The 23,541-nt window shown below is 53.1% G+C and overlaps 11 protein-coding genes and 1 non-coding gene across 12 annotated transcripts; 5 read left to right on the top strand and 7 right to left on the bottom strand.

Moving 5' to 3' along the window:
* Positions 1 to 1,108: 1,108 nt before the first annotated feature.
* POSPLADRAFT_1039140 (hypothetical protein) lies at positions 1,109 to 2,191 on the bottom strand (the record flags this gene model as incomplete). Its single annotated transcript, XM_024477495.1, has 3 exons — positions 2,045 to 2,191; positions 1,461 to 1,984; positions 1,109 to 1,411 (listed from the first exon to the last, which is right to left on the bottom strand). Coding segments are annotated over exons 1-3 (884 nt in total), but the record flags the coding sequence as incomplete, so codon positions are not given.
* Positions 2,192 to 2,318: 127 nt separating this feature from the next.
* Positions 2,319 to 5,592, top strand: POSPLADRAFT_1073570 (hypothetical protein; the record flags this gene model as incomplete). Its single annotated transcript, XM_024482621.1, has 8 exons — positions 2,319 to 2,598; positions 2,685 to 2,821; positions 2,877 to 4,034; positions 4,085 to 4,248; positions 4,296 to 4,332; positions 4,389 to 4,507; positions 4,561 to 4,699; positions 4,756 to 5,592. 8 exons carry the CDS (start codon positions 2,319 to 2,321, stop codon positions 5,134 to 5,136), a joined length of 2,415 nt encoding a protein of 804 aa, XP_024342355.1. The 3' UTR covers positions 5,137 to 5,592.
* A 309-nt stretch (positions 5,593 to 5,901) lies between these two features.
* POSPLADRAFT_1069449 (hypothetical protein) lies at positions 5,902 to 7,372 on the top strand (the record flags this gene model as incomplete). Its single annotated transcript, XM_024482347.1, has 5 exons — positions 5,902 to 5,913; positions 5,973 to 6,028; positions 6,083 to 6,509; positions 6,562 to 7,039; positions 7,093 to 7,372. The coding sequence occupies 5 exons, from the start codon at positions 5,902 to 5,904 to the stop codon at positions 7,170 to 7,172; spliced, it is 1,053 nt and encodes a 350-aa protein (XP_024342356.1). The 3' UTR covers positions 7,173 to 7,372.
* Positions 7,373 to 7,434: 62 nt separating this feature from the next.
* POSPLADRAFT_1054300 (hypothetical protein) lies at positions 7,435 to 9,625 on the bottom strand (the record flags this gene model as incomplete). Its single annotated transcript, XM_024480507.1, has 18 exons — positions 7,435 to 7,448; positions 7,504 to 7,538; positions 7,594 to 7,626; positions 7,679 to 7,725; positions 7,783 to 7,822; positions 7,877 to 7,923; positions 7,985 to 8,074; positions 8,130 to 8,209; positions 8,263 to 8,306; positions 8,358 to 8,482; positions 8,536 to 8,699; positions 8,757 to 8,778; positions 8,831 to 8,840; positions 8,893 to 8,941; positions 8,999 to 9,056; positions 9,114 to 9,139; positions 9,190 to 9,310; positions 9,371 to 9,625. The coding sequence occupies 18 exons, from the start codon at positions 9,623 to 9,625 to the stop codon at positions 7,435 to 7,437; spliced, it is 1,260 nt and encodes a 419-aa protein (XP_024342357.1).
* Positions 9,626 to 9,708: 83 nt separating this feature from the next.
* On the bottom strand, positions 9,709 to 12,206 carry POSPLADRAFT_1179285 (hypothetical protein; the record flags this gene model as incomplete). The annotated part of the gene is made up of 17 exons (XM_024488654.1): positions 11,931 to 12,206; positions 11,752 to 11,872; positions 11,670 to 11,695; positions 11,562 to 11,619; positions 11,451 to 11,499; positions 11,384 to 11,393; positions 11,311 to 11,332; positions 11,082 to 11,251; positions 10,936 to 11,021; positions 10,837 to 10,880; positions 10,707 to 10,786; positions 10,560 to 10,649; positions 10,461 to 10,507; positions 10,368 to 10,407; positions 10,269 to 10,315; positions 10,184 to 10,216; positions 9,709 to 10,126 (listed from the first exon to the last, which is right to left on the bottom strand). The coding sequence occupies exons 1-17, from the start codon at positions 12,195 to 12,197 to the stop codon at positions 9,709 to 9,711; spliced, it is 1,608 nt and encodes a 535-aa protein (XP_024342358.1). The 5' UTR covers positions 12,198 to 12,206.
* Positions 12,207 to 12,484: 278 nt separating this feature from the next.
* Positions 12,485 to 12,581, bottom strand: POSPLADRAFT_t44. Its single transcript has one exon. It is a non-coding gene; the product is annotated as a tRNA-Arg (tRNA).
* Positions 12,582 to 12,795: 214 nt separating this feature from the next.
* POSPLADRAFT_1039142 (hypothetical protein) lies at positions 12,796 to 14,945 on the bottom strand. Its single transcript, XM_024477496.1, has 7 exons — positions 14,754 to 14,945; positions 14,090 to 14,653; positions 13,721 to 14,039; positions 13,460 to 13,670; positions 13,284 to 13,406; positions 13,058 to 13,225; positions 12,796 to 13,001 (listed from the first exon to the last, which is right to left on the bottom strand). Exons 1-7 carry the CDS (start codon positions 14,926 to 14,928, stop codon positions 12,936 to 12,938), a joined length of 1,626 nt encoding a protein of 541 aa, XP_024342359.1. The 5' UTR covers positions 14,929 to 14,945; the 3' UTR covers positions 12,796 to 12,935.
* A 414-nt stretch (positions 14,946 to 15,359) lies between these two features.
* On the top strand, positions 15,360 to 17,539 carry POSPLADRAFT_1179291 (hypothetical protein). Its single transcript, XM_024488655.1, has 8 exons — positions 15,360 to 15,445; positions 15,499 to 15,723; positions 15,775 to 15,860; positions 15,911 to 16,295; positions 16,352 to 16,575; positions 16,627 to 16,751; positions 16,809 to 16,882; positions 16,932 to 17,539. Coding segments are annotated over exons 1-8 (1,617 nt in total). The 5' UTR covers positions 15,360 to 15,444; the 3' UTR covers positions 17,429 to 17,539.
* Positions 17,540 to 18,016: 477 nt separating this feature from the next.
* POSPLADRAFT_1039145 (hypothetical protein) lies at positions 18,017 to 18,765 on the top strand. The gene is made up of 3 exons (XM_024477497.1): positions 18,017 to 18,255; positions 18,303 to 18,366; positions 18,560 to 18,765. The coding sequence occupies exons 1-2, from the start codon at positions 18,071 to 18,073 to the stop codon at positions 18,361 to 18,363; spliced, it is 246 nt and encodes an 81-aa protein (XP_024342361.1). The 5' UTR covers positions 18,017 to 18,070; the 3' UTR covers positions 18,364 to 18,366; positions 18,560 to 18,765.
* Positions 18,766 to 19,604: 839 nt separating this feature from the next.
* On the bottom strand, positions 19,605 to 19,935 carry POSPLADRAFT_1133679 (hypothetical protein; the record flags this gene model as incomplete). The annotated part of the gene is made up of 2 exons (XM_024484383.1): positions 19,605 to 19,653; positions 19,715 to 19,935. 2 exons carry the CDS (start codon positions 19,933 to 19,935, stop codon positions 19,605 to 19,607), a joined length of 270 nt encoding a protein of 89 aa, XP_024342362.1.
* Positions 19,936 to 20,160: 225 nt separating this feature from the next.
* Positions 20,161 to 21,839, bottom strand: POSPLADRAFT_1136396 (hypothetical protein; the record flags this gene model as incomplete). Its single annotated transcript, XM_024484677.1, has 4 exons — positions 20,161 to 20,373; positions 21,342 to 21,417; positions 21,494 to 21,621; positions 21,816 to 21,839. 4 exons carry the CDS (start codon positions 21,837 to 21,839, stop codon positions 20,161 to 20,163), a joined length of 441 nt encoding a protein of 146 aa, XP_024342363.1.
* Positions 21,840 to 22,512: 673 nt separating this feature from the next.
* On the top strand, positions 22,513 to 23,540 carry POSPLADRAFT_1104805 (hypothetical protein; the record flags this gene model as incomplete). The annotated part of the gene is made up of 2 exons (XM_024483264.1): positions 22,513 to 22,678; positions 22,774 to 23,540. Coding segments are annotated over 2 exons (933 nt in total), but the record flags the coding sequence as incomplete, so codon positions are not given.
* Position 23,541: the final 1 nt, after the last annotated feature.

The raw sequence follows: 23,541 nt of genomic DNA on the forward strand, positions 1-23,541 counted from the left end.
CATGCGCAGCGCTTCGTGGACATGTGCAGATGATGGCCCCGTAAGAGCTTTGGAATATACGCGCTTGCTCATAGAAGTTCGGTTTGATTGCAAGGCGTAGCTAAAAAAAACTGGTAATATACTTTAATGTTGACTATATAGCTTCCAACGTCCGTATACACCGCATTTGTATCCATTTTGATCGCCTCGAGGCCACATCCACGGGCTTCCAACGGCCAAGATCCCAGCCAATGCTCGCCAGCTCTTCATCGGGTTTCTCTGTTCTGCGCCAGACCACTCGGGGATTCAGCCAAGTCTGGCCTGGGAGGATGAACACACGGCCCGTCTTGTACGTAATCGACGCCGCAATGTCCTCCGGCATGGCGGATATATCCATGGTGACGAGAAACCGCGCGTCGTACATCACCTCACATAGGCCTTGACGCAGGATACCGTCCAGCAGGATATCGGTCACATCACGGTTGAGCGTGTTCGCGCGGCCGATCCGCGCAAGCTTGTAGTCAGCAATGGGCTTCGCACGCCGCACAAGCCACGCCCACCCCTGGTTCCAGCTGAGCTCGTTGCGGATGCGGAAGGGCCCGTTTTGCCGCACGATGCCAGGGACCCAGAGCACGTTTGCGCCGCTGGACTTACTCCTACGGGCGGAGGGCGCGTGCAGCGTTCCCCAGACGGCCCGGACAATGCCGTCGAGCCGCTCGCGGTCGCCACAGACCTCTGCTTGTAGACTTCCCCAGAGGCGGGGCGAGACGTAGCGGAGGACGCGGCGTACCAGAGCAACGCGTACCTCGGGCTCAGTGACGAGTGAGAGTGCCTGAGAGCGCAAGATTACGGTAGATGGAGGTGACGGAAGGCAAGCACGAACGAGGTGGTTGTTGACTAGAGTTCTGTCTCATAATCAAACACATAACGGTGATGTATGAGCGCGTACCTTGCGTATCAATCGTCTCGACGCGCTCACCGAGCAGCCTTACCGCATTTCGCAAGCCATCGCGACCTGGAATGTCTGGCGACCTGTTTTGGAGATTTTGTATGGCCTTCAAGACATCTGGGCGCTCTTCTAGAGAGCACTGAGCGGCATTATCCGCGGAAATATGGGGCCCTGGCGTTGTAAGCTTCCAAAGCCAATCTCACATGGTCATCTACATACAGCAAGATCATTGTCGATGTCTTTGCCGCTGGGCATGTCTTCCCCCTTGCTTGCATCTTCGCTTTTGTCCGTATTTGCGCGGTTGTCAACATCTCTGCCTTTGGGCATCCCTTCGCGTTCGAAAGTGTCTTCGCCCATATCCACGGTTTTGGCTTGCGAGAGATGATGTCGAATGGCATTCCGCAGCGTGAGGGATGGCTGGAAATTGGTGGGGTCATGGGCATACAGTAATTCATATGTCTCGCATGTGAGAAGTATTCTGTCCTGCAGCATACGTGAGAATGTCCAAAATCGAAGATAAGCTTTGGCTCACCTTAGGAACAGTCAAGAGCGGTCGGACAATCCAACGGCTCATGCCGTGAGGACCGTACGGCTGCGTACCAGATGATTCACCCATCCCCCATCGACGGACTGGCCGCATACCAGCTGCACCCAGGTCACTGCTGCCCATGGCTAGACGCATTATGGCGGTCTCTACCTGATCATCAGCATGGTGCCCATAGGCGATTGCTGGGAGGTCTTCGTGGATCATTGTCCGAAACAGCAGTCTGTATCTCGCGTCCCGAGCTATCTGTTCGGATGGCTGGTTTTCTTGCGGCTTATCAGGGTACGAGCTCCTTCCCCATGGGATATTCAATGTGCGATGGTGGACTTGTGCCCTCAATGCGGCCTGTTCAGCGGCGTGAACCATATCGAAGGAAGCCTTCTGCAATGCATGGTTGACATGCAGCGAGACCACTTTCTGGGGAAGCCCACGGGCTCCATTGTGGTTTCTGACGACAGAGGCGAGGAGAAATAAGAGACACGCAGAATCAGGGCCGCCCGAATTTGCTACACCTGGGGTAGTGATCTGAAAGTGAGCTAGGCAGTACGGGAGACGAAAGCTTGGGTACCGACCTACTGCCCTAGGCCAGCCATCTGGAGGCATACATCGCTGAAGAAGATGGAGGAACTCCCCTGTAGAGATGGGGAACCCTGGTCGCATGTTATGCACCTATTCGCAAAGTGCTCACTTGCAAAGTGAGTGGTAGTGTCTGGCCGGAGATAACCTGGGATATGTCTAAATATGGTATATACCGGAAACCGGATTGCAGTAACCGCCCTGCGGCAGCGCGGTCCTCGCTTTCCATCTTCTCTTCGTCTTGACCGCCGACCTCACCTGCGCAGAGCCATGTCTTCGCAGTCTGGCCATCCCATTTCTCCTCCCCCAGTCCCTGCGTCGACCGCCGCTTCTGGCGGTGCTGTGCGTCGCCATCACACTATCACTGCTGCATCGCGATCGACCAGGCCAACTTCAAAAATTGCTATCTCAGAGCTCGAAGACCCCCAAGGCGAGCAAATCTGGGCCGAAGATGAGCCTGTCGACCACGACTGGGTCGGAGGCATCGGCGCTGTAGGGGAGAAGTCCTCTCTGCACCGACAGGCATCTCTCCCAACGCGTTACCATCGGGGTGAGTCAGGCTTGTGCACATCCCGAGCACGTTGAGCTCCGCAGTCTGACCATGGCATCGTGTTGGGGTGGTGTCTGTAACAACAGCCTTTGGTGGTCAACCTGGCCGCCAACCCGGCTCACACACTCCGAGAACCCTGAACAGCCTGTCCGCTATCGCCGGGCATGAAGGCGACGAGGAGGAATGGGAGAAGGAGATGCGAGGCCTCCGAGATGAGGAGGAGGTATGGTTTTGCAATCCGCCACCATACGATCTGTCTTCTCATCGGTTTCTGGCAGCATATGACTGTCTCGGACCATGGCCACCATGGCATGGACTCGTCCTCGTCGGCTGCATCGCCACTGTCACCACATTTTGGCAGCGGTCTTCCCCAAGGTCCTTCTCCGCCTCCGAGCGGCCAGGCTGGGGTTCGCCGCCACCAGAGTCTCAACTACCCTACCGCCGCTGCCGGTGTGCGTCACCTTACTTCCGGCCTCAAGCGTGCAGGCACGATCCAGGCAGGTCCGGTCAAGAGTCAAGCTAAGGGCATCTCGTACTCTGGTGCCCAAAGTCCCAGTCCCACCAATGCTGAGGAGGAGTACGATAATGACAGCACTTACGCAGAAGAGGATTCGTACTTCGGATCATCCGGGCAACATGGCCAAGGTCAGTACCCTGGCAGCCCCATGGGTAGATCGTCGCCTTGGAGTACGCCCGGAAACGACTGGCGCAATCAAGTTAGCGGAAATGGCAACACGGGCATCGACGAAGTCTCGATGGCGTTGTCTGCTATGGAAATAAACCAACAGTATAACATGAACGCGGGCAACTTTCAGCAAGGACAGTCCACGCATCCTCCGCGCTTCAATCCGTCCCACCCGCCACCCATGCAGGCACCCGGCATGCGCAGCGGTTCTGGTAGTAGCACCGGCTCATCCCGGAAGCTGCAACTCGTTACTGACCTCGATGGGCGCAACATGCAGAACGCCGCGCAAAGCGCATCCGCATACGTTCCGCCTATCGGACATGCATTGTCACCAGTTTCCCAGGCACGCGAGGAGCAACAACAACAGCAGCAGCCACAGGCACACACGGGGCGCGACCGGGCATTCACCGCCTCTGGTACATCCACCTGGGACCAGAAGGAGCGGATTCTCGGTGGACGCGCATCGAACCCCAGCCTGCACCACTTGTATCAGGGCGGCAAGAACGGCAACGGGGGCGATGTCCCGAATGTTCCGCCTATCCCATCGCACTATCTCAACCAGAGTCAGGCTCCCCGTATGGGAATTACTTCTCCAAACCTCAGCCAGGCCAGTGCGCACAGTCGCGCGCAATCCCAGGGCGGCTCTCAGAGCGGCCCTCTAGACAACTTTATTGGCTCGCCGATCGACGTGCCAACTTTGATTGCCACGAAAGGCTACAACCCCGTTGACTTCGACACGAGGCCGCTGTTTGTGCGTATACGTTCTGTCATATCGCGCCTTCTCTAAAATCAGGTGAACAGGCGCGGTACTTCGTTATCAAATCGTACACGGAGGATGACGTCCATAAGTCGCTCAAGTATGAAATCTGGAGTTCTACGGATCCCGGAAATAAAAGATTGGACAAGGCCTTCAAAGAGACCGCTGGTAGGGGTCCTATCTACCTCTTCTTCAGCGTCAATGCGAGGTACGGCAATGGTATTTCGTCTGTCATCTCTGTCTGACCAGCTATAGCGGGCATTTCTGTGGAATGGCGGAGATGCTAACACCTGTAAGTAGGGTACCTTCTTTGATACTTCCGATAGCTTATTCTCTCTGCACATGCAGGTTGACTACACCCGTAGCAGCACTGTGTGGGCTTCGGATAAGTGGAAGGGCGTTTTCAAAGTCAGGTGGATCTTCGTGCGCGACATCCCCAACGCGAACCTCCGGCACATCAGACTGAAGTATGTGTTCGCCTCGATAAATGCTTGGGCACGAATTAACGAGATTTATTCAGCAATACCCAAGAGCGCAAGCCAGTCACGAACTCGCGTGACACTCAAGAGCTTTTGCCAGATGCCGGTCAGGAGATGTTGCGCATCTTCCACACCCACCCGGCGCGGACGTCGCTCCTGCAGGACTTCGCTTTCTATGAGGTTTGGCTTCATATCAGTGTTGAATCTACAAGCTGAGCTCATGTGTATGTTGATAGCTACAAGCTATGCAGAAGGTGCAAGCAAGCCAAGTCCAAGTTCAGCAAGGCGCGTCATCGCCCTCACAGACGCCCATGACCATGCAGTCGACCGGCCAAGGGCAAATGTCGCCCACCGGCACGTCCGGACAGCACCCATTTGCGATGTCTAACCCAACCGCTCTCGCTTATGCCGCGCAACACATGGGGATGCAACAGATGAACATGAACATGCTCGGTATGAACCCCCTAATGCAGATGCAAATGAACATGGGCGGCATGGGCTCGCCGTTCGCGAACCCACACGCCATGCAGAGCGTTATGCGGCACCCCAGCCCCGGACCCATGCCCGTCGTCGGCGGGCAGAACTATATGAGCCTTGGTGGCATGCCTGGGTTCTAAATCCTTCCGCAAATCATCTCAAAGAACACCGCAACGATTTAACGAATTCCTTGAATACAAAGCCTGGCGCGAGGCTCAACAACCCTCCTTCTCTCTTTTCTGATTCTCTTTTTGTATGCTCCTCTGACTTAATCTGTATCACCATCGCCGGCACCGGTTGCTCTATTTGCTTCTGCAGCCTACAGTTATCATAATCAACTGGCTCGCTCACATCCCATCTTTCTTTCGTCTTCTCTACTTCTACTCCTGCTTGTTTTCAGATTTGCAACGTACAACATCGGGACGGTACCAACGGACGTGGATAGTCTCGAGTGTTCGCATGTATTTGTCCTGCAATCCCAGTACTAACGTACGCGTACGCCGCAACGCAATGTAGTCTTCGCGCGCGTAGGTAGTGATGTATAGATCCTTGGCCTCTCTGTTGACAAGCAATATGTATGCCATTTATTCAGTCCATTTCATTGCGTCGAATGTTTAGTCGCGTCTCGGGTGTTCGACTGCTTATAGAAAGACGCCCGAGCCCGCTCAATTGAAACCGCTGAATTACCTCATAGCAACAACCGCCACCCATGTTCATCCGTCTCAACTGTTCCCTTTCCTCCACGTCCCAAGAGCCTTTTCCCAAGCTCTTTGTCGCCAAGCTCTGTCAACGCGTGCATTTGAGGCGCATGCGATTGACTTACACAGGATTTGGACAGTATTAGTGCCCCTGGATCGGAACTCAAGTGGACGCATAGCTAGGCTTAAGCCGAGTCGACCGAAACTATGAAGAAAAAGGTCAGTTCTCACCTACAGTTCTCCGAAGGATACAATACTTAGAATACATATCTTCGCAGGTGGTATTAATGGGGGCGTCGGGCAGCGGCAAGACGTCCATGCGCTCGTTGATCTTGTGAGCACCAGTGCCGACCAACATTCTCTATACGCGCTCATCTTTCGATGCCAGCTCGAACAACCCTGCATCGCTTACTGCGCGACTCGGTGCAACTATCGATGTCGAACAGAACCATGTGCGCTTCCTCGGCGACCTCATTCTCAATCTCTGGGATTGTGGCGGCCAGGACACCTTCATGGAGACGTACCTGGCGCAGCAACAGTCCACCATTTTCCAGCACGTTGCTGTCATGATCTACGTCTTCGAGGTTGAATCGCGCAATATGAGCAAGGATCTCGCGTACTACCGCGGGTGCCTCGCTGCCCTACGCAAGAACAGCCCCGAGGCGGCGGTGTTCCTGCTGGTGCACAAGATTGATCTGGTGCGAGGGGACCGGGCTGCGGTGTTGGAGAGGAAGACGCACGAACTCCAGCAAGAAAGTGCAGACGTCGAGGTTACAGTGTTCGGCACGAGCATATACGATGAAAGTCTATACAAGGTAAAACGTGTTCTGTTCTTGTAATTAGAACCACTCATAAAGATATCACCAGGCGTGGTCGCGGATAGTGCACACTCTCATCCCAAACGCGGCGGTGCTCTCGAAACATCTTACAGTCCTCGCTCAAGCCTGCAGCGCGACGGAAGTGATCCTCTTTGAGCGCACAACCTTCCTGGTCATTGCAACGTCCACACCACCCCCCGCATCGCCCACCGCCATCACTTCTCCACCCACTATGTCCCCCTCGTTCTCCACGCCTTCCTCGACACACACATCCAGTAACTTCACATCCACAACGTACTCACGGTCAATACCACACACGAGTGTCCAGCAGGACTCCGATCCGCACAAGCTCTCCCCGACGCGGTACGAACGCACCTCGGAGCTTATCAAGGCATTCAAACACGCATGTTCGCGCGTCCGTGAAGAGTTCCACTCCCTCGAGATGGAACTCGATGACTTCACCGCGGTGCTCGACGAGCTCACGAAAAATACGTATGTACTGATCGTGGTGCATGATCCCACAATAGGTACGCACGATCCCCTACATGTCTGCGTTTTTGCCTAATGTGTCCGTGCACAGAAACCGCTGCGTTACGGATGAACGTACGACTCGCCCGCAAGAAGTTTGAGGAGCTCCAGGGCGACAGCCTTATCTCATAGTACCTGACTGAGTGACTGAAAGTAGGTGTCACCGTGCGCTCAGCGCAAATACCCGTAATGGTGTACGTCGTCATTATCTTATAGCGTAATTACGTAGCGGTTGTTGGAGCATCGAATTCCAGTCTCCGTATGGTGTAGCCATCGATAGAGTGTTGCGTTGAAGCAACAATGCGAGGGATACAGTAGATCTATGCGGTCAGCCAGACATATCACAATGCTCTAAATGTAGTCAGTATTGATATGATGTCTTTAGCCGATGCTTTTAGGACGCCCAGACTGAAATGCAGGATGTTAGCAGACCCACAACGTGCGAAACAGTGAATGTGCGTACACGAGAGAGCGATCATGAAATACAGCGATATGAGCCTATGACTGAGGTTCAGATAGATGCATCAGCGTGATGTTCGTCGACGGTACGCACATCACGCCTTCCATGTAATTCGACTTCCCGTCTCTGGAGCGCAGTCCGTGAGATGGGTTGAGTCATAACAAAGATAATCACGCACTGTATGAGATACTGGACAAACGCAACAGCGACAAATAGGGTGATGGTCTTCAAAGGTCGCAGATGAGCAATCGCATGGCAGAGCCGCACGCTCTTGTGACTCACTTCAAACCCGCCGAAATTCAGGGATAGGTCGTGACGTGTTCTGTTGTTGGCTTTAAAATCAACATGGCCAGTTGAATAAATGCATGGCACTTACGCCCAGCCAACGAGAACAAGGAATGGGACTACGAATGCCAGAATTTGCTATCGTACGGATTAGCACGGATTAGCATGAGCGACCCATTAGGAGTGTGCGAATGCTTACGATTGAGCTGCCCACGCAAATGCCTATGGTTATCTCCATCTTGTTCTTGCGTGCCATCCAGACAGCGGTGGCATGATCCGCGGCGTTCGACTGGGGTGATGCGCGTCGGGATCATCAGCCCAGTCAATAGACACAGCACACTCACGACTATGGGTAGCAGGATGGTCCCGATAAATTGCTCCGGTATACCATACCGCTCGGCGGTTTCCTCAATAGATGCAACGACTGCAAGGGAGTGATAATTACCAGTAACACGCAACGGATGGCTTTCGACTCACGATAGCTAGCACAAAATGACGTCACACCAGTCACCAAAAGTAACCTGCATGTAACATGAATGAGCATACCGGACAGTAACAAGTATGCAGCTTACGCCGAGACGGCAGCCGGAACGTTCATTTCAGGCTTCTCGTCTTCTTCACTGGGAAGAAGGGCCTCTGTGTGAGGTCTCTTCTCCTGCGAGGTATCCACATTGTACAGAAACGCGTGAGTCTTGAGCTGTTACGTATATAATCAGCGTGGAGTTGCAGAATTATCATCAACAATCTGACCTGGAACAGCAGGTAACACGTATAGACTGCTAGAAGTAGAATGGCCGTGCCACGAGACAATTGAGAGACCCCGTTGACTGATTTGGAGGCGGCCGTGTCAACCTGATCTGAATCTGCTATCTCGCCAATGGCCTTGTAGTGGTATGCTGCAGGAAGGACGAGGGCTACGCAGACATGGAATTAGCGCCTCTTGACGCGTCCGCCTGAAAGTACAATTATACCAATGCATGTCAGAGTCATCAACTGTCGTTCATGAGATGGAGTAGATGGCAGGACGAATGTGGCTTGTACGTACTGAACCTGAACTGATCGATAGTGTAAACAGGCTACCTACAAGCGTTGTAAGGAGATACTCACGTCTGTGCTATAGTGGGGTCGAATTTGACCTCAGAGAATTTCAAACCACCTAGATGCCAGTCATGGTGAACTTAAACTAAGCAACACACGACGTCGTTACACGGACCTGCGATCAGTGAGCTGCCGAAGACGAGCAGTAAATTTGATAGGACAGATCCCAGCATCTAATAAAATTAGCATAGTGAGCAAGATATATGCATGGTGTTCTACGCTCTACATACGGATGTTTGCACAATACGCAGCCTTCCTGCTTGAGGTCGTGAGAATTTGCTACTGGTTTGTAGGGCTACACTCAACCTTGTGAAAGAGCAGCGATTCCGATGATTGCCTCCACTGCATTACCAAACGACGCGTTGATCAAGCCGGCAAGCGTCTGACCGAGCTTTGCTGACATCTGGTCAGTCGCCGTACCCAATAACTGACGTCGTGGTCAGCTTGACGAGTTCACGTATATTATACGGGCACAATGATGACTTACCCCGGCAAGCGGTATGAGTGAGAAGAAGCTAAAGACGAAACGGAGTCCGGCATTCCAGCCCAGCAAGTGTGAGATGACGCTCAAAGGTACACAGACAAGTAGCAGATTCAACCAAGAACCCAGAAGGAAAAACCGGTACGAGGCAAGCCATGACGGTTCCCCATGTTCCGAAACACGCCTTGGGTCGAAGGAATTATCCTCTGAATGGGTGCCTGCCTCCAGGAAAGGGATTAAATCCACGTTTGTTGCGGACATGGTGGCGGCTGCAGAGCGGCGAACCACACGATCGCTTACAAGATCTCCACTCGATCATCTTCGATCCAACGGATCTCCCATCATTATGATGGCTCATACATGAGGCCTTGAGGTCCAAAGACAAGTCCGCGACCTGAGTCAACAACACTTGTTTGCTGCAGACATGTCTGCGATGATAACAGGCGAGAATGGTAGTAACAATCCGAGTAAGCATGACATGGCAAGTCAGGCGGCATCGCCGTCAGCGTCCGAAGCTCGTCGACTTCCCATGTCTGCAAATCCAATACTACACGTGGCCATACAAAGTAGGTAAGATACGAATAACAGGGGAACCGCGAATGAGACGCATTTTTGGTACGAGACATGATGCGGGGGTGGGATTTCGAGTGTGCAGGGATCACTTCGACACCCAAACTGTAAAGACCTGATGAGCAGCTACACGCATGAAATGGAAGACGAGGCTTACAGGCAATCGCAATGACCAGATATAGTGCTATTAGCCTGAGCGAAACCAAGGGTCAGCGTGAGAAGCATTACAGCACTAGTCGCACGACCCACATCATTCCTTCCATGTAGTTTGATTTCCCGTCCCTACACAAAATCATATCAGCGGTACGTTGTCAGAAGTGAGGAATCCACATACTGGACGAGGAATTGAACCAGTAGGACAGACACGAACAAAACGATTGTCTGCATTTGACCTTTGAGTCAGTGTCCCGCTGAAAGTAACGAGGGAACTCACCTCGAAGTTTGAGAAGTTCAGAGTCAAGTCATGGTGAGTGCTGCAATGACTTCATGAGAGAAATCCCAGGGGGTAAGCCTGAAAATAATTCACATCCACCCAACAACAACCAGAAGAGGGACAACGAAGGTCGCCAATTGCTGTAATGGGATGCTGAGCGATGTGCCATATGTGAAGCATGACAGCACTCACAATTGCACTGCCCACGCAGATACTGATAGTGAGCGGCATCTTGTTCTTACGAGCCATCCAGACGGAGGTGACGTGCTCCGCTGCATTCGCCTGATATTGGACAAGATATGATCAGCGTGTTCTCGTCGCAAGATGGAGCATGCCTACTACAATAGGAAGGAGTATAACCCCAATGAATTGTTTTGGGATGTGATAGCGGTCCGCAGTCTCCTCAATGGATCCCACCACTGGTGGTGTTTCAGCGTAATCTGCAACATCTCCAGACGGCGTCACTCACAATTGTCTGCGCAAAATGACGTCACCACAGTTGCTCCGAGTAAGCTGTAGACATGATTAAGCAAGTAATCGAGCTGAATGAATGAGTCATGTAGCGCACCCAGTAGCTGCTGCTGCGATGTTCATTTCAGGAGGCTCTTCGTCTTGCTGCTGTTCGCTCTCGAACAAGTTTGCGTGTGTCTTCAACTGAAAAAATACAACGTCAGGAAATCCGGTGCTACAAACAAATTCGTAGTTTTTACTGACTTGGAATATGAGGTAACCAACATATACAACAAGAAGAAGCAGCGCAGTACCACGGGAGATGAACCGCAAGCCGGCCTCGGATTCTGTCACATCGCTTACAACCCCGTTTACTGCGTCTCCAGGGTTGTGGACCGTCTGGGAACTATGGTATGCAGCGGGTATAACCAAAGCTGTTACGTTCATGAGAAGGGTGAGCAATGTGAAGTGGAAACCTTGTGGTATCGCTTACTGATGCACGCCAGTGTCATCAACTGTACATGAAATTAGTTTTCGGTTCCAATATCGTATGATACAGCACATACCGAGCTAGAACTGATGACAGTAAACGCGGCGTAAGCCTAGAGCACAAGGAGAAGCCTGATCACTCACGCCTGGGCCGCAGTTTGGTCAAATTCGCTCTGCTGGTACAATAAACCGCCTGAAATACGAGTTAGAGACTTGATTGATTCACAAGCACGGCGGAACCGTTCCGATATTTACCAGCGAAGAACGAACAACCCAGCACCAGCAACAAGTTTGACAATATGGAACCGAGCATCTGTGATGACGTAAGAATTGAGTTACGTGTTGACTAATGGTGTCACAGACCGATGTCTGTACAATGCGCAATTCATCTGGTGCAGACAGGTGATATCAATTATTTGCAATGAGAGGCCCAGCTGATTCGTACCTTGAAGAAGGGCGGCAACGCCGACAATGATCTCAACGGCATTGCCAAACGACGCATTCAATAAACCAGCGAGGGTTTGACCGAGCTTCATGGACATCTGGTCTGTGGCTGTTCCCAGCAGCTATTCGGGGACGACTTCAGCGACACGACACATTGACACAACTCGCGAGAATTATTACCGCAGCCAAAGGCATAATCGCCAAAAAGCTGAAAGAAAATCGGAGAGCCGCATCCCAGTTCAAGAACTCGGCAACAAAGCTGAGTGGTATGAATAGCAAAAGCACATTCACCCAAGAACCGAATATGAAGTATCGGTAGGACGCAAGCCAAGATGGTTCGCCCTCGGCCTTCAGCACGTCAACCACACGATGAGTGAAGGACCTGAGTTCGTGATAATCATTTCCATTCTCAAGGAGGGGCGTTGTGTCCGTCGGGGGAGAGGACATTACTGAAAGAGAACGTAGTAGCGAACGGCTTGCGGATGTTCATGTCCTTTTGTGAAAGTGAACATCATAGCCTCCTGTTACGTAATTGCGCCTCAGTACGCCAAGTTCTTGCCAAGGCATGCGGTGGAATTGCGATCGGCCGTAGATATCCATCCTACCGCAGTAATCTATCCGACTGCCGAACACTGCCTCCGTCTCTCGATAAATCTTTCAATGCAGTTTCAATGATATTAACGAAAAGGGTGCTGTGAGACAAACAACAAAACATAAGCCGAACCCCTCATCACTACCACCTACGGGAATCGAACCCGCAGCCCCCACCTGATCCCCGCCCATATATGAGCACATAGGAAGGTGATGCGCTACCGATTGCGCCAAGATGGCCTAAAGCTACAGTATGTCCGATAACTATATCCCGAAAGGTATTTCATGAAGTGAGACCTAACAGCGTAGGACCGAACTTACGGATCATTCAGGTAAATGATACTAGTAATGTGATCTACTCAATCATATGTATATACGACAACGGCTTGCAGGTTGTATGTTCTTCACTCGCTAAAATCTCAGACAATGCAAAATCGATAACCACACATGGAGGTTTCCGATGAAACATGACCATTGACCGGATCGCACAGAAGAGGAAACATCAAAGCATTTTTATTGCTGGCGATCGCTCTATGCGTAGAAGCTCCGAACCAACAGTCCACCACGTACGTCCGACATACCAGCTCACACCGATTATGACTCACCCATCTCCTTCGCGAGCTCCTCAGCCTTTGTCTTGACATCCTCGATCGTGCCGACCTAAGGATCCAAGATAAGCTTGTAGTCCATACACAACCACATAAGCCATGACTAACCATGTAGAACGCAGACTCGGGGAGGGAATCGTGTGCGCCAGATAGGATCTCCTTGAAGGAGCGGACAGTGTCCTTGAGAGACACAAGCTTGCCCTCGAAACCAGTGAAGACCTGCGCGACCTGGAAAGGCTGCGACATGAAACGCTGGATCTTACGAGCACGCTCGACCTAACAAGTAAAAACAGACATGAGTACACGGTCTATTTGCGAGTAAAGAAGCACTTACAGTCAACTTGTCCTCCTCAGACAACTCGTCCATACCCAGAATGGCAATGATATCCTGAAGCGATTTGTAATCCTGAAGGATCTTCTGGACGGCAGTCGCAACTTCATAGTGCTCTATACCAACCTGAAATTCACCGACTCAGACGAGGTCATCCAGACACCAAGATATGAACGTACAATACGGGGGTCGAGCATACGGGACTTGGAGTCAAGAGGGTCGACAGCGGGGTAGATACCAAGCTCAGCAATCTGACGAGACAACACAGTCGTCGCGTCCAAGTGGGCAAAGGTGGTGGCAGGAGCAGGATCCGTCAAATCATCGGCGGGCACGTAGACAGCCTGCACGGATGTGATTGAACCCTTCTTGGTGGTAGTGATACGCTCTTGCCTGCAAGCAACGTTAGCGCAGAATCATTATGCCACGTGATCGCTACGTACATGCCACCCATGTCCGTCGACAGCGTGGGCTGGTAACCGACGGCAGACGGGATACGACCAAGCAAGGCGGACACCTCAGAACCTGCCTGCGTGAAACGGAAAATGTTGTCGATGAAGAGGAGCACATCCTGACCCTCCTCGTCACGGAAGTACTCCGCAATGGTGAGGCCAGTGAGCGCGACACGGGCACGAGCACCCGGGGGCTCGTTCATCTGACCGAACACCAAAGCGACCTTTGAGTCACCCTCAAGATTGATGACACCGGTTTCAATCATTTCGTGGTACAAGTCGTTACCCTCACGGGTCCGCTCACCAACACCTACCGCTTAGTCAGAATACATCGGAGATAGAGCGGACAATTTTGCATACCACAGAAAATGGAGAAACCACCGTGTGCCTTCGCCACGTTGTTGATGAGTTCCTGAATCAACACAGTCTTGCCGACACCAGCACCACCGAAAAGACCGATCTTTCCACCACGAGCGTACGGAGCGAGGAGGTCGACGACCTTGATACCCGTCTCCAAAACTTCAGCAGTTGTAGACTGGTCCACGAACGCCGGGGGTTCAGCGTGAATGGGGGACAGCTTGACACCCTTGATAGGTCCCCGCTCGTCAATAGGCTCGCCAATGACATTCATGATACGGCCAAGAGTAGCGGTACCGACGGGGATCTTGATAGGCGCACCCGTGTCAATGACCTTCTGGCCTCGAACGAGACCCTCAGTACCGTCCATGGCAATGGTACGGACGGAGTTCTCGCCAAGGTGAGCCGCAACCTCGAGGACGAGACGACCGCCGTGGAAGTCGACAACCTCAAGCGCGTTGAGAATGGGGGGGAGATTCTCAGTCTCGAACTGCACATCGACGACAGCACCAATGACGGTCTTTACATGACCACTTGGGCCCTTTGCCTCGGTAGCATACGAGCGGGCTAAGGACACGGCCCACCGGAATTCGCGATCAAGGCACGAGAAAAATTGAAGTCAATCGTCAGCGAATGATTCACATAAGTGTAGAAATGCAATACAGACCAGCCTGCGCTGACGCACGAGGAGCACGAGCCTGCGCGCGTTGTGACGAAGAAGGTGCTGAGGCTGCGCGGGCGAGGATGGGCGCGGCGGCAGCGCTGGAGAAGAACGCGTTGGTCTTCTTCGCGCTGTTCAGCGCTCTACGGGAGAGACGGTGGACGCCGCGAGAGGTGAGCATGGTCGACGACGTGGACGATGAAGTGGTGGAATGACGAGACGAACGAGCCCGCCTAAGGCCAGCAGAATAAGGTTCATTTCGTGCTCAGTCAGACTCCGCTCCTTCCGGTGCCGGCTTGCTCCGAAACAACTGCACGCGTCCCCCACGCGTTCGGTTGATGTTGCGACCGCGGTGTCTCATTCAGACGATGTATTTCGTTCAGTCCTCACAGCGTAGCATACTCTGCAAGGCATAAATCGCTGTTGAACCAGTGAAAATAAAAATTGAGCGCAAGGGGACGCTGTCGGGGACGCGAGGAACGAGAGACCTCGGACACCCGCGCGTCTCGCAACGCGCGCCGGGAAATCGTTGCCGGACCGCGGTTACAACGTCTTACGCAAAAATTTGAAGTCGCTTGTGTGTAATGGACAGTATGCTCCCTTATATGCGCACGTTCGTTTGCCCCTCAGGCTGCTAAGCACGGGCATCCCAGTCGGAACCCTCTATTTATCCTGTGTCTGTCGCTTGTGAGCACGGAGTGAGTACGGCTCTCGTGGATCCGCGCGGTGTTGCTTACAGCGCGACCTGCAGTGTGTGGAATCCTAGGCCTCCTCCTGCACGATCCGAGCATCGATGCAGCAGCAGAGATCTGCGAGGGCCTCTCCCTTCTCCAGCATAGAGGCCAGGATGCGTGTGGTATCGTCACTTGCGGGCCCAAGGGACGCTTCTACCAGTGCAAGGCGAATGGCATGGTCAGGGATGTCTTCGACTCCAATGCTCTGTCCTCTCTCGCCGGCAGCATGGGTATCGGACACGGTGAGTGAAGCAGCTGCGACGTCCCGGTGTATCTGACCTTCATTTCTGCAGTGCGGTACCCAACTGCGGGCAGCTCGCATCATGCCGAGGCGCAGCCGTTCTACGTGAATTCACCGTACGGGATCGTCTTCGCACACGTATGTCGCGATGCTATGGCGATTTCATTCACAGCCTCACGATGTTATAGAACGGCAACCTGATCAACACCGCTTCTCTGCTGCATTTCATGGATGCCACCGCTCATAGGCATATCAACACTTCGTCCGACTCCGAGCTGCTGCTGAACATTTTCGCGGACAACCTGCAAAAGACAGGAAAGTTCCGAATCAACGAAGAGGATATTTTCACGGCGATCGGCGGTTTGATGGAGCAGTGCAAGGGCGCGTATGCCTGTGTAGCAATGCTTGCCGGGTTCGGGATCATCGCGTTCAGGGATCCCAACGGTATTCGTCCCGTTGGCATGGGTTCACGCAAGGCCCAAGGCAGCGCGACAGGCCGAGACTACTTGTTCGCAAGCGAGAGTGTCGTCGCTGATGCCAGCGGCTTTGGAGACTGGGAGGACGTTCGACCGGGTGAGGCCTGATACAGGACCAGTAGTGTGTCGCGGGGTGTTCTGACATTTCTATAGGTGAGGCCGTCATCATCACCCGCAGCAGCGTCACTCGCCGAGTAGTTGCGCAGCCCGCACCATTTGCGCCGGACATCTTCGAGTATGTCTACTTTGCGCGTCCGGACTCTGTATTGGACGGCGTCAGCGTGTACCGGAGCCGCATGGCGATGGGCGACGCTCTTGCCGAGGAGGTGAAACGTGTGCTCACTGAGAAGGGAATTACAGTTGATGTCGTTATTCCCGTGAGTATTTATATGATCCTGATGATTTCTACGAGCTGATATCCTGTGCAGGTCCCGGACACATCACGAGTGGCGGCTCTTAATCTTGCGCAAAAGCTGCAGCTGCCATACCGTGAAGGTTTTATTAAGAACCGCTATGTCGGGCGAACGTTCATCATGCCAGGGCAGCAAATGCGGTACGTCCGTACATGAGATGGCAGCCGCCCTGGGCTGACTGGTCTTCTGGTTGATAGACGCAAGAATGTTCGGCGTAAGCTGAACGCCATGGCGCTGGAGTTCGCTAACAAAAATGTCCTCATTGTGGATGGTACGTTCATATATACGACCTCGGATCCCGAAGCTAATGTGCCTACTAGATTCCATCGTTCGCGGTACGACATCGAAGGAGATTATCCAGATGGCGAAGGACGTCGGCGCCAAGAAAGTTATCGTTGCAAGCTGTGCTCCCCCGATCCGGTTTTCTAACGTGTACGGCATCGACATGCCGTCGCGATCGGAGCTCGTCGCCCACAGCCGCAACGAGGATGCAATTGCGCAGGCGATCGGCGCAGACCTTGTCATTTTCCAGACGCTCCCGGATCTCATCTCGTCCGTGCGACAATTCAACCCGGACATCTCACAGTTTGATTGCTCCGTCTTTACGGGCGAATACGTGACTGGGGGTGTGGATGAGGAATACCTCTCCCGCCTGGAGCATGTACGCGCGGAGAATACAAAGAGCGGGCGTGCGAACGGCGTTGCTGAAGGTTCTGACGCGCTGCGGGAGGGCAGGGAGCTTGCGCTAGGCTGCAGCGGGCCGATGAACGGGGCTGATGATACAATAGGTTTGCATAATAGTTGGAAGCTCAGCTAACAGGTGTAGCCTAGATGTCAATTTCAAAGTGTACTGTATCCGTGTTCTAGTTGATGTGACGAGGGCCATTCACACAATTTATCGTCGTGAACAGGGTGCTTGTTGAGCTGGACCTTGGGGTGCTGAACGCTGAGCCACACCCGCTGTTTGGCAAGAATACGTTGTTGTGTACAATCTTCCAAGGCGTACGCTCCAGTTGTGCTTGCGGGCTACACCATTGGACACTGTCCACTGAGAGACCTATATTGGATGAAATTCATCCGGTGAAATGTACGGTATTCGTGTACTTTTCACACGCAGAGCGCATGTGTTTTCATCCGGACAGTGGCATTTTCATCCAGCGAGAGTGCGAAATAAGAGTGTGAAATTCATCCGAAATTTCGAACAAAGTGCACCCCATTCATCCGGCGCTGGATTTTCTGGATTCATCCGGATAATGGGTGAAAACTCCATCGCGACGGATGAATTCCACCAGTAAGAACACGAGCAAAACCCTCGTCATAGCGAATGAATTTCAGCAGTAGTGAGAAACAAATGTTTCCAGCAAATAGCTGAGTAGATCGGCACTCGAGCCCAGGGTAGGATACATCAGTCAGAAAACATATATATCATCTATCAATACGCATATTACAGGGTTCTGTCATGCAAACATTCAATCGCTATCTTATGCGTGAGCTTGAAGCCTCTATCCTTGCCATCTCAAACTGCATGCGCATGATGCCTAGCTTACAAGTCTTTCCCCTCCCTACGAGTGCTCTCGTGCTCGATCTCTTCATCCTCTTCAGTTGCCCAATCGCGCGCAAAGTGTTCAAGACAGGGCTGTGTGCCTGACATATTATTAGTGCCATTTCCTGCAATTGAGACATGTGCTTACCAGAAGCATGATGTGTCCGATATTTGTCTTATCATGTCGATACCGTGGTAGACTAAGGTGAGAGCTATTAGCAACAATGTTAATAGTGCATTTGTGTTGATCACTCAGAGATACTGTGAGTTCTGGTCAAGGTTCGGCAAGGAACCCACTACTCACCTGGATCAACTCAAACAGTCAGTTGTTACTCTCTAGTCCCATCTCCACCTGCAAGTCGAACTCGTTACCCGTGGAGCAACTTTGTTCGCTAAACGATGTACCTTCGAGTCACCGAACTTTGGCTTTGAACGCTGACACCGCACCTTTTTTTTGCTCTTCAACAATGTTCACAAATGCGGAGACCCTAACATACTCCACTTTGCATGTTTCTTGCCGTGCATATGGCTACCAGGTCCAATGTCCATTGCACCATAAGCGTGAGTCGTCGATATGACATGAGGAGAGATGTTGAGTGACGGGAGTCAACAAGTCCGGTTGCAAGAGAGGTGTGGTGCTGCACGTTACCTCTTATGCTGACCAACCCGTTGGAGCACCCTTCATCCTAAATCCGGTAATTTGTATATGTGGTGCAATGAGTTGAAGAGCGCATTTGCATTCGCGGTCGATGGACACTCGTGCAGAAACGATCTGTACATTAGTAGCCATTAGCAGAATTGATGCAATGTATCAATTGTTTGCCTTCATCATTCTGCATGATGAAAACCCGCCGCTTTTCTGGTGAAATTCATCCGTCAGGAGGGCCGGGTGGATTTCATCCATTCACGGTGTCGACTGCGTTTCATCCGTTTTTCACACCCTTGCCGTGTGAAATCGGACATTCACACGGTAAACGGAGCGAATTCACGCGGAACTGGTCTCTCAGTGTGTCCCTTCACGCGTCACTAACAATCTAAGGACGCCGAGGTATCGACTCCACAAAGCCATGAACAGTAAAAAACTTAAACAAGGGACGCCGGCAGGACTTGAACCCCAGTCAAAAGTGCATCGGAGCGGAACGAGGCAGAACGGGGCTTGTCTCGTCCAACTGAGTAGAGCGGTGCAGATCTGAGCGATACATTCCTTATCTAGGCCCGTCACGCGCACGCACCGCGCTCACGTCTCTTTTGTACACGAACGACCATGCCGTCTGCTATTGACTTTGAAACAGCTCGCGTCCTCTATTCTCTGGAGGGCGCCTTCGATTACCTCACGACCATTCGCGACTATCTCACTGAAGTCATCGATGTGAGCTACACCCACAAGCGGCCCAAAGTTACAATCGACTCGTACAAGATTTCCCCTCCTCGTGCTTGCTCAGTTACATACCTACTGATCCGCATAATGCAAGCGTAACGTATGAGTGTAGCATTGCGAGCTGCAACGGAGCGGTCAATCAGTCCTATCGCCTATCGTCAGACATAAGTAGCTTTACGCACCGTTCGTCAATGCTGAGCTTCCGGGGATCTATGGGTACTCCGCATTCTTCAACAAGCAGGATAGGGCTCAGAGAACGTTGGGAGGACGTCTGACGTGATTTGACAGGGACATAATATCTGTAAAATTTGGGCACGATGGCATCTGCAGGTACAGGCCATTTATGCGGTGCGACGAGATTGAGACCGGACCAATCTTCCATGAGATGTTTCGGAAGGGACATCCTCGTCAGACGAAGATGATGGGAATGAGCCGCATGATTCTGACTCGGAATCAGTGGATGACCTAGGTCCAGAAGATGGGGAGGAGCCTTACCCATCAGACAACGACTCCTGGGATCTGTAGTTGTCACGAGTTGGTACGGCGTCTAGCCGTTTTTTAATTTTCCTTTTTGCGGGCTCGAACCCGTGACCTCTGTACTACATGCCTGATATGGACGTGTTGTTATCTACTGTACGATTAGATTAGATGGGTGGCAGTGCGCGGCACAGCTCGGGCTCCACTGACACAGCTGCTCTGACTCACCGGCCCCCGGGGCCGCGTCAGCATGCTGTGCACGGACCAGCTGTGCACGGACCAGTGCGCATAGCCTGCCCTTATCCTTCCCTGTATATAAGCTGGCCTCTGCTGCCCTAGGGACTTCAGTTTTGACCTCTTGTTCCTAGGTCAGTAAGCCCTCATTTGTATTTCTTTCTTACCTTACTAACTAATGCATTTACTTGTCCCTAGCCTTAGGTTTGAGCGCTGCTCACCATCGCTTTGGTGAGAACCAGTTGAACGCCCCCAGCTCTTAGGTCTTCCCCTGTTGCTTGACCTCAAGTCGCGACATTAGGTCAAAACTCCCCATAGCTGCCGGCATCACTCGGGACTCCCACAACACACATTCACTTCCTATAGGTCGGGTGGTGCGCACCCTTACTTTACCCTACAATACATAGATAGCGTACTATACATCGCCACCGCTTAGGGAATTGTCGCGACTTGAGGTCAAGTGACTGGGGGAAAACCTAAGGGCTGGGGGCGTCCGACTAAGTCTTACCGAAGCGATGGTGAGCTACGCTCAAACCTAAGGCTAGGGACAAGTAAGTTAGTATTGAGTAAGTAAGTAAGTACAGGGGCTTACTGACCTAGGGACAAGAGGTCGAAACTGAGGTCCCTAGGGCAGCAGAGGCAGGTTTATATACAGGGGAAGTTTAGGGGAGGCTGTGCGCGCTGGTCCGTGCGCAGCTGGTCCGTGCACAGCATGCCGACGCGGCCCCGGGGGCCGGTGAGTCAGAGCGGCTGTGTCAGCGGAGCCCGAGCTGTGCCGCGCACTGCCGTCCCATCTAATCTAATCGTACAGTAGATATGATGCGTCCGTATCAGGCAAGTAGTACAGAGGTCGCGGGTTCGAGCCTGCGAAAAGGAAAAATTAAAAAACGGCTAGGCGCCATACCAACTCGTGACAGGAATGAACCTTTCAACACCTGCACTTCAGTGGGCGGCATTTGTCCTAACGGACGCGTGTCTAGGTTCCTGCTGCATACTAGCCAAAAGCAGTACTGGGCCCCACGTGAATCGCGAACCCTAGCGTTACTTCGGGCGCCATAGGTGTAAGCTAGTATAGCACGGCCTTTGTAGTATGCGCACCTCCCCATCCTTCCCCCATCCTTTGTGACTGCCTGTCAAGGCCAAGTTCATGCCTTCGACTGCCCCAATTGGACACCTCGGTCAGTCGCGCAAGATTACCTGTGCTACAAGGCAATCAGGAGGGCCCAACATCCACAAGGACCCCACAGCACCCTTGCATCTCGATCTGCCTTGCGGCACTCTCGCCCTGTCTCCCCCAGCTCCCGCCTTCCCCAAACTGTCGCCGGTCCAAGTCAAGCATGAGGAGATCTCCCTCCAGACCCTGCGCCAAAGCCTGAGCCTGAGGAGAGTGCTGTCACGACTTGGTATGGCGCCTAGCCGTTTTTTAATTTTTCCTTTTCGCAGGCTTGAACCCGCGACCTCTGTACTACCTGCCTGACACGGACACGTCGTTATCTACTGTACGATTAGATTAGATGGGGCGGCAGCGCACGGCACAGCTCAGGCTCCGCTGACACAGCCGCTCTGACTCACCGGCCCCCGGGGCCGCGTCAGCATGCTGCGCACGGACCAGCTGCGCACGGACCAGCGCGCACAGCCTGCCCTTATCTCCCCATGTATATAAGCCGGCCTCTGCTGCCCTAGGGACCTCAGTTTTGACCTCTTGTCCCTAGGTCAGTAAGCCTCCCTTTGTATCTTTCCCTTACTTCACTAACTAATACATTTACTTGTCCCTAGCCTTAGGTTTGAGCATCGCTCACCATCGCTTCGGTGAGAATTAGTCGGACGCCCCCAGCTTTTAGGTTTCCCCAGTCGCTTGACCCCAAGTCACGACATTAGGTCAAAACTCCCCACTGCTGCCGGCGTCCCTTGAGACTCCCACAACCCACACTCACTTCCTATAGGTTGGGTGGTGCACACCCTTACGATACCATACGATACGTAGATAGCCTACGTTACATCACCAACACTCAGGGAACGAACCTTTCAGCACCTGCACTTCAGTGGGCAGTGCTTGTCCTTAACTGGACGCGTGGACTAGGTTCCTGCTGCATACTAGCCAAAAGCAGTACTGGGCCCCACGTGAATCGCGAACCCTAGTGTCACCTCGGGCGCCGTAGGTGTAAGCTAGTCTACAACGGCCTTTCGTAGTACGCGCACCTCCCCTTCCTCCCTCCATCCATCGTGGCTGAAGAAGCCTTCAATTGCGCGGGACTTGAGCACACATTCAATGCCAAGGATCACATTGACGTCGCACGCTTCGACGATCCCAGCTCCCTCTTCTTTGACTGTGACCGGCAACCGTGCCCTAATTGAACCCCGCGCTCCATCACTGTTGAAAACGGACGCTTTGTGCCCATCCGACGAGTCCAACACCCCCTTGGACCAGATCTCAAGTACGCGTCCCAATCTGTCTCCCGCCACGTCACCCCCGTCGCATTGCGTCCCGCCTCCCCAGGCACCCGCATCCCCCAACCTGTCACCAGTACAGGTCAAGCGCGAGGAGACCCTGATCTCCCTCAAAGAACTGAGGCAGTCGTACAGCCTTCAGCGGCCCCTCAAGCGATCCCCCAGCCCTTCTTGGGGCCGCAGTTGGAAAGGCCTCCCAAGACCGAGCCCAGCGACACTCCACCGCATTCTTGGGCCGGCTCGTTGTCAGTGGTCCCCGCCTCGCCTTCAGTCCCTATCTTACGTAACCCCGCCCCTGGGCTTCCTCCATTGCCTCCACCGCTGTCGCCGCCGCGAGGCCGCACAAGCACTCGTTCCTCGCGAAGTTTGCCTGGCGGACAGTCACAACAGTCGCCTTCGTCCGCGGGCAGTCCTCCGTTCCCCTCGTCGCCGGTAATGTCGTTGCCAGCACCCCCTCCCGATAAGGAGATGTTGAAGCTTCTCCTTCCTCTCCGATATGATGGCAAAACGGTTGTCGAATGCAACCGCTTCATCTCCCAGTTGCTCATTTACTGGGCAATCAATACGACCCTCTCCACTGTCGAGTTGAAGGTCCAAGTTGCCCTCAGCCTCCTCGATGGTGACGCGCGAGCCTGGGCCACTCCCATCTTTGCCCAGCTCGCCGCTGTCCAGATTGGAACTCAGGGAGCCACGATTCCGTTCACCGACGAAGCAGCCTTTCTCACGGTGTTCAAGGCTCGCTTCGGAAATCTTGACGACGCCGCCGCTGCACAGGTAGAGCTCACCAAGCTCTGCGCTGACAAAACTGTGCGCGAGAAGCGCACCGCCGCAGAATTCTCTGCACTGTTCA

Source organism: Postia placenta (assembly GCF_002117355.1).
Source record: "Postia placenta MAD-698-R-SB12 unplaced genomic scaffold POSPLAscaffold_3, whole genome shotgun sequence".
NCBI classification, from domain to species: domain Eukaryota; kingdom Fungi; phylum Basidiomycota; class Agaricomycetes; order Polyporales; family Adustoporiaceae; genus Rhodonia; species Rhodonia placenta.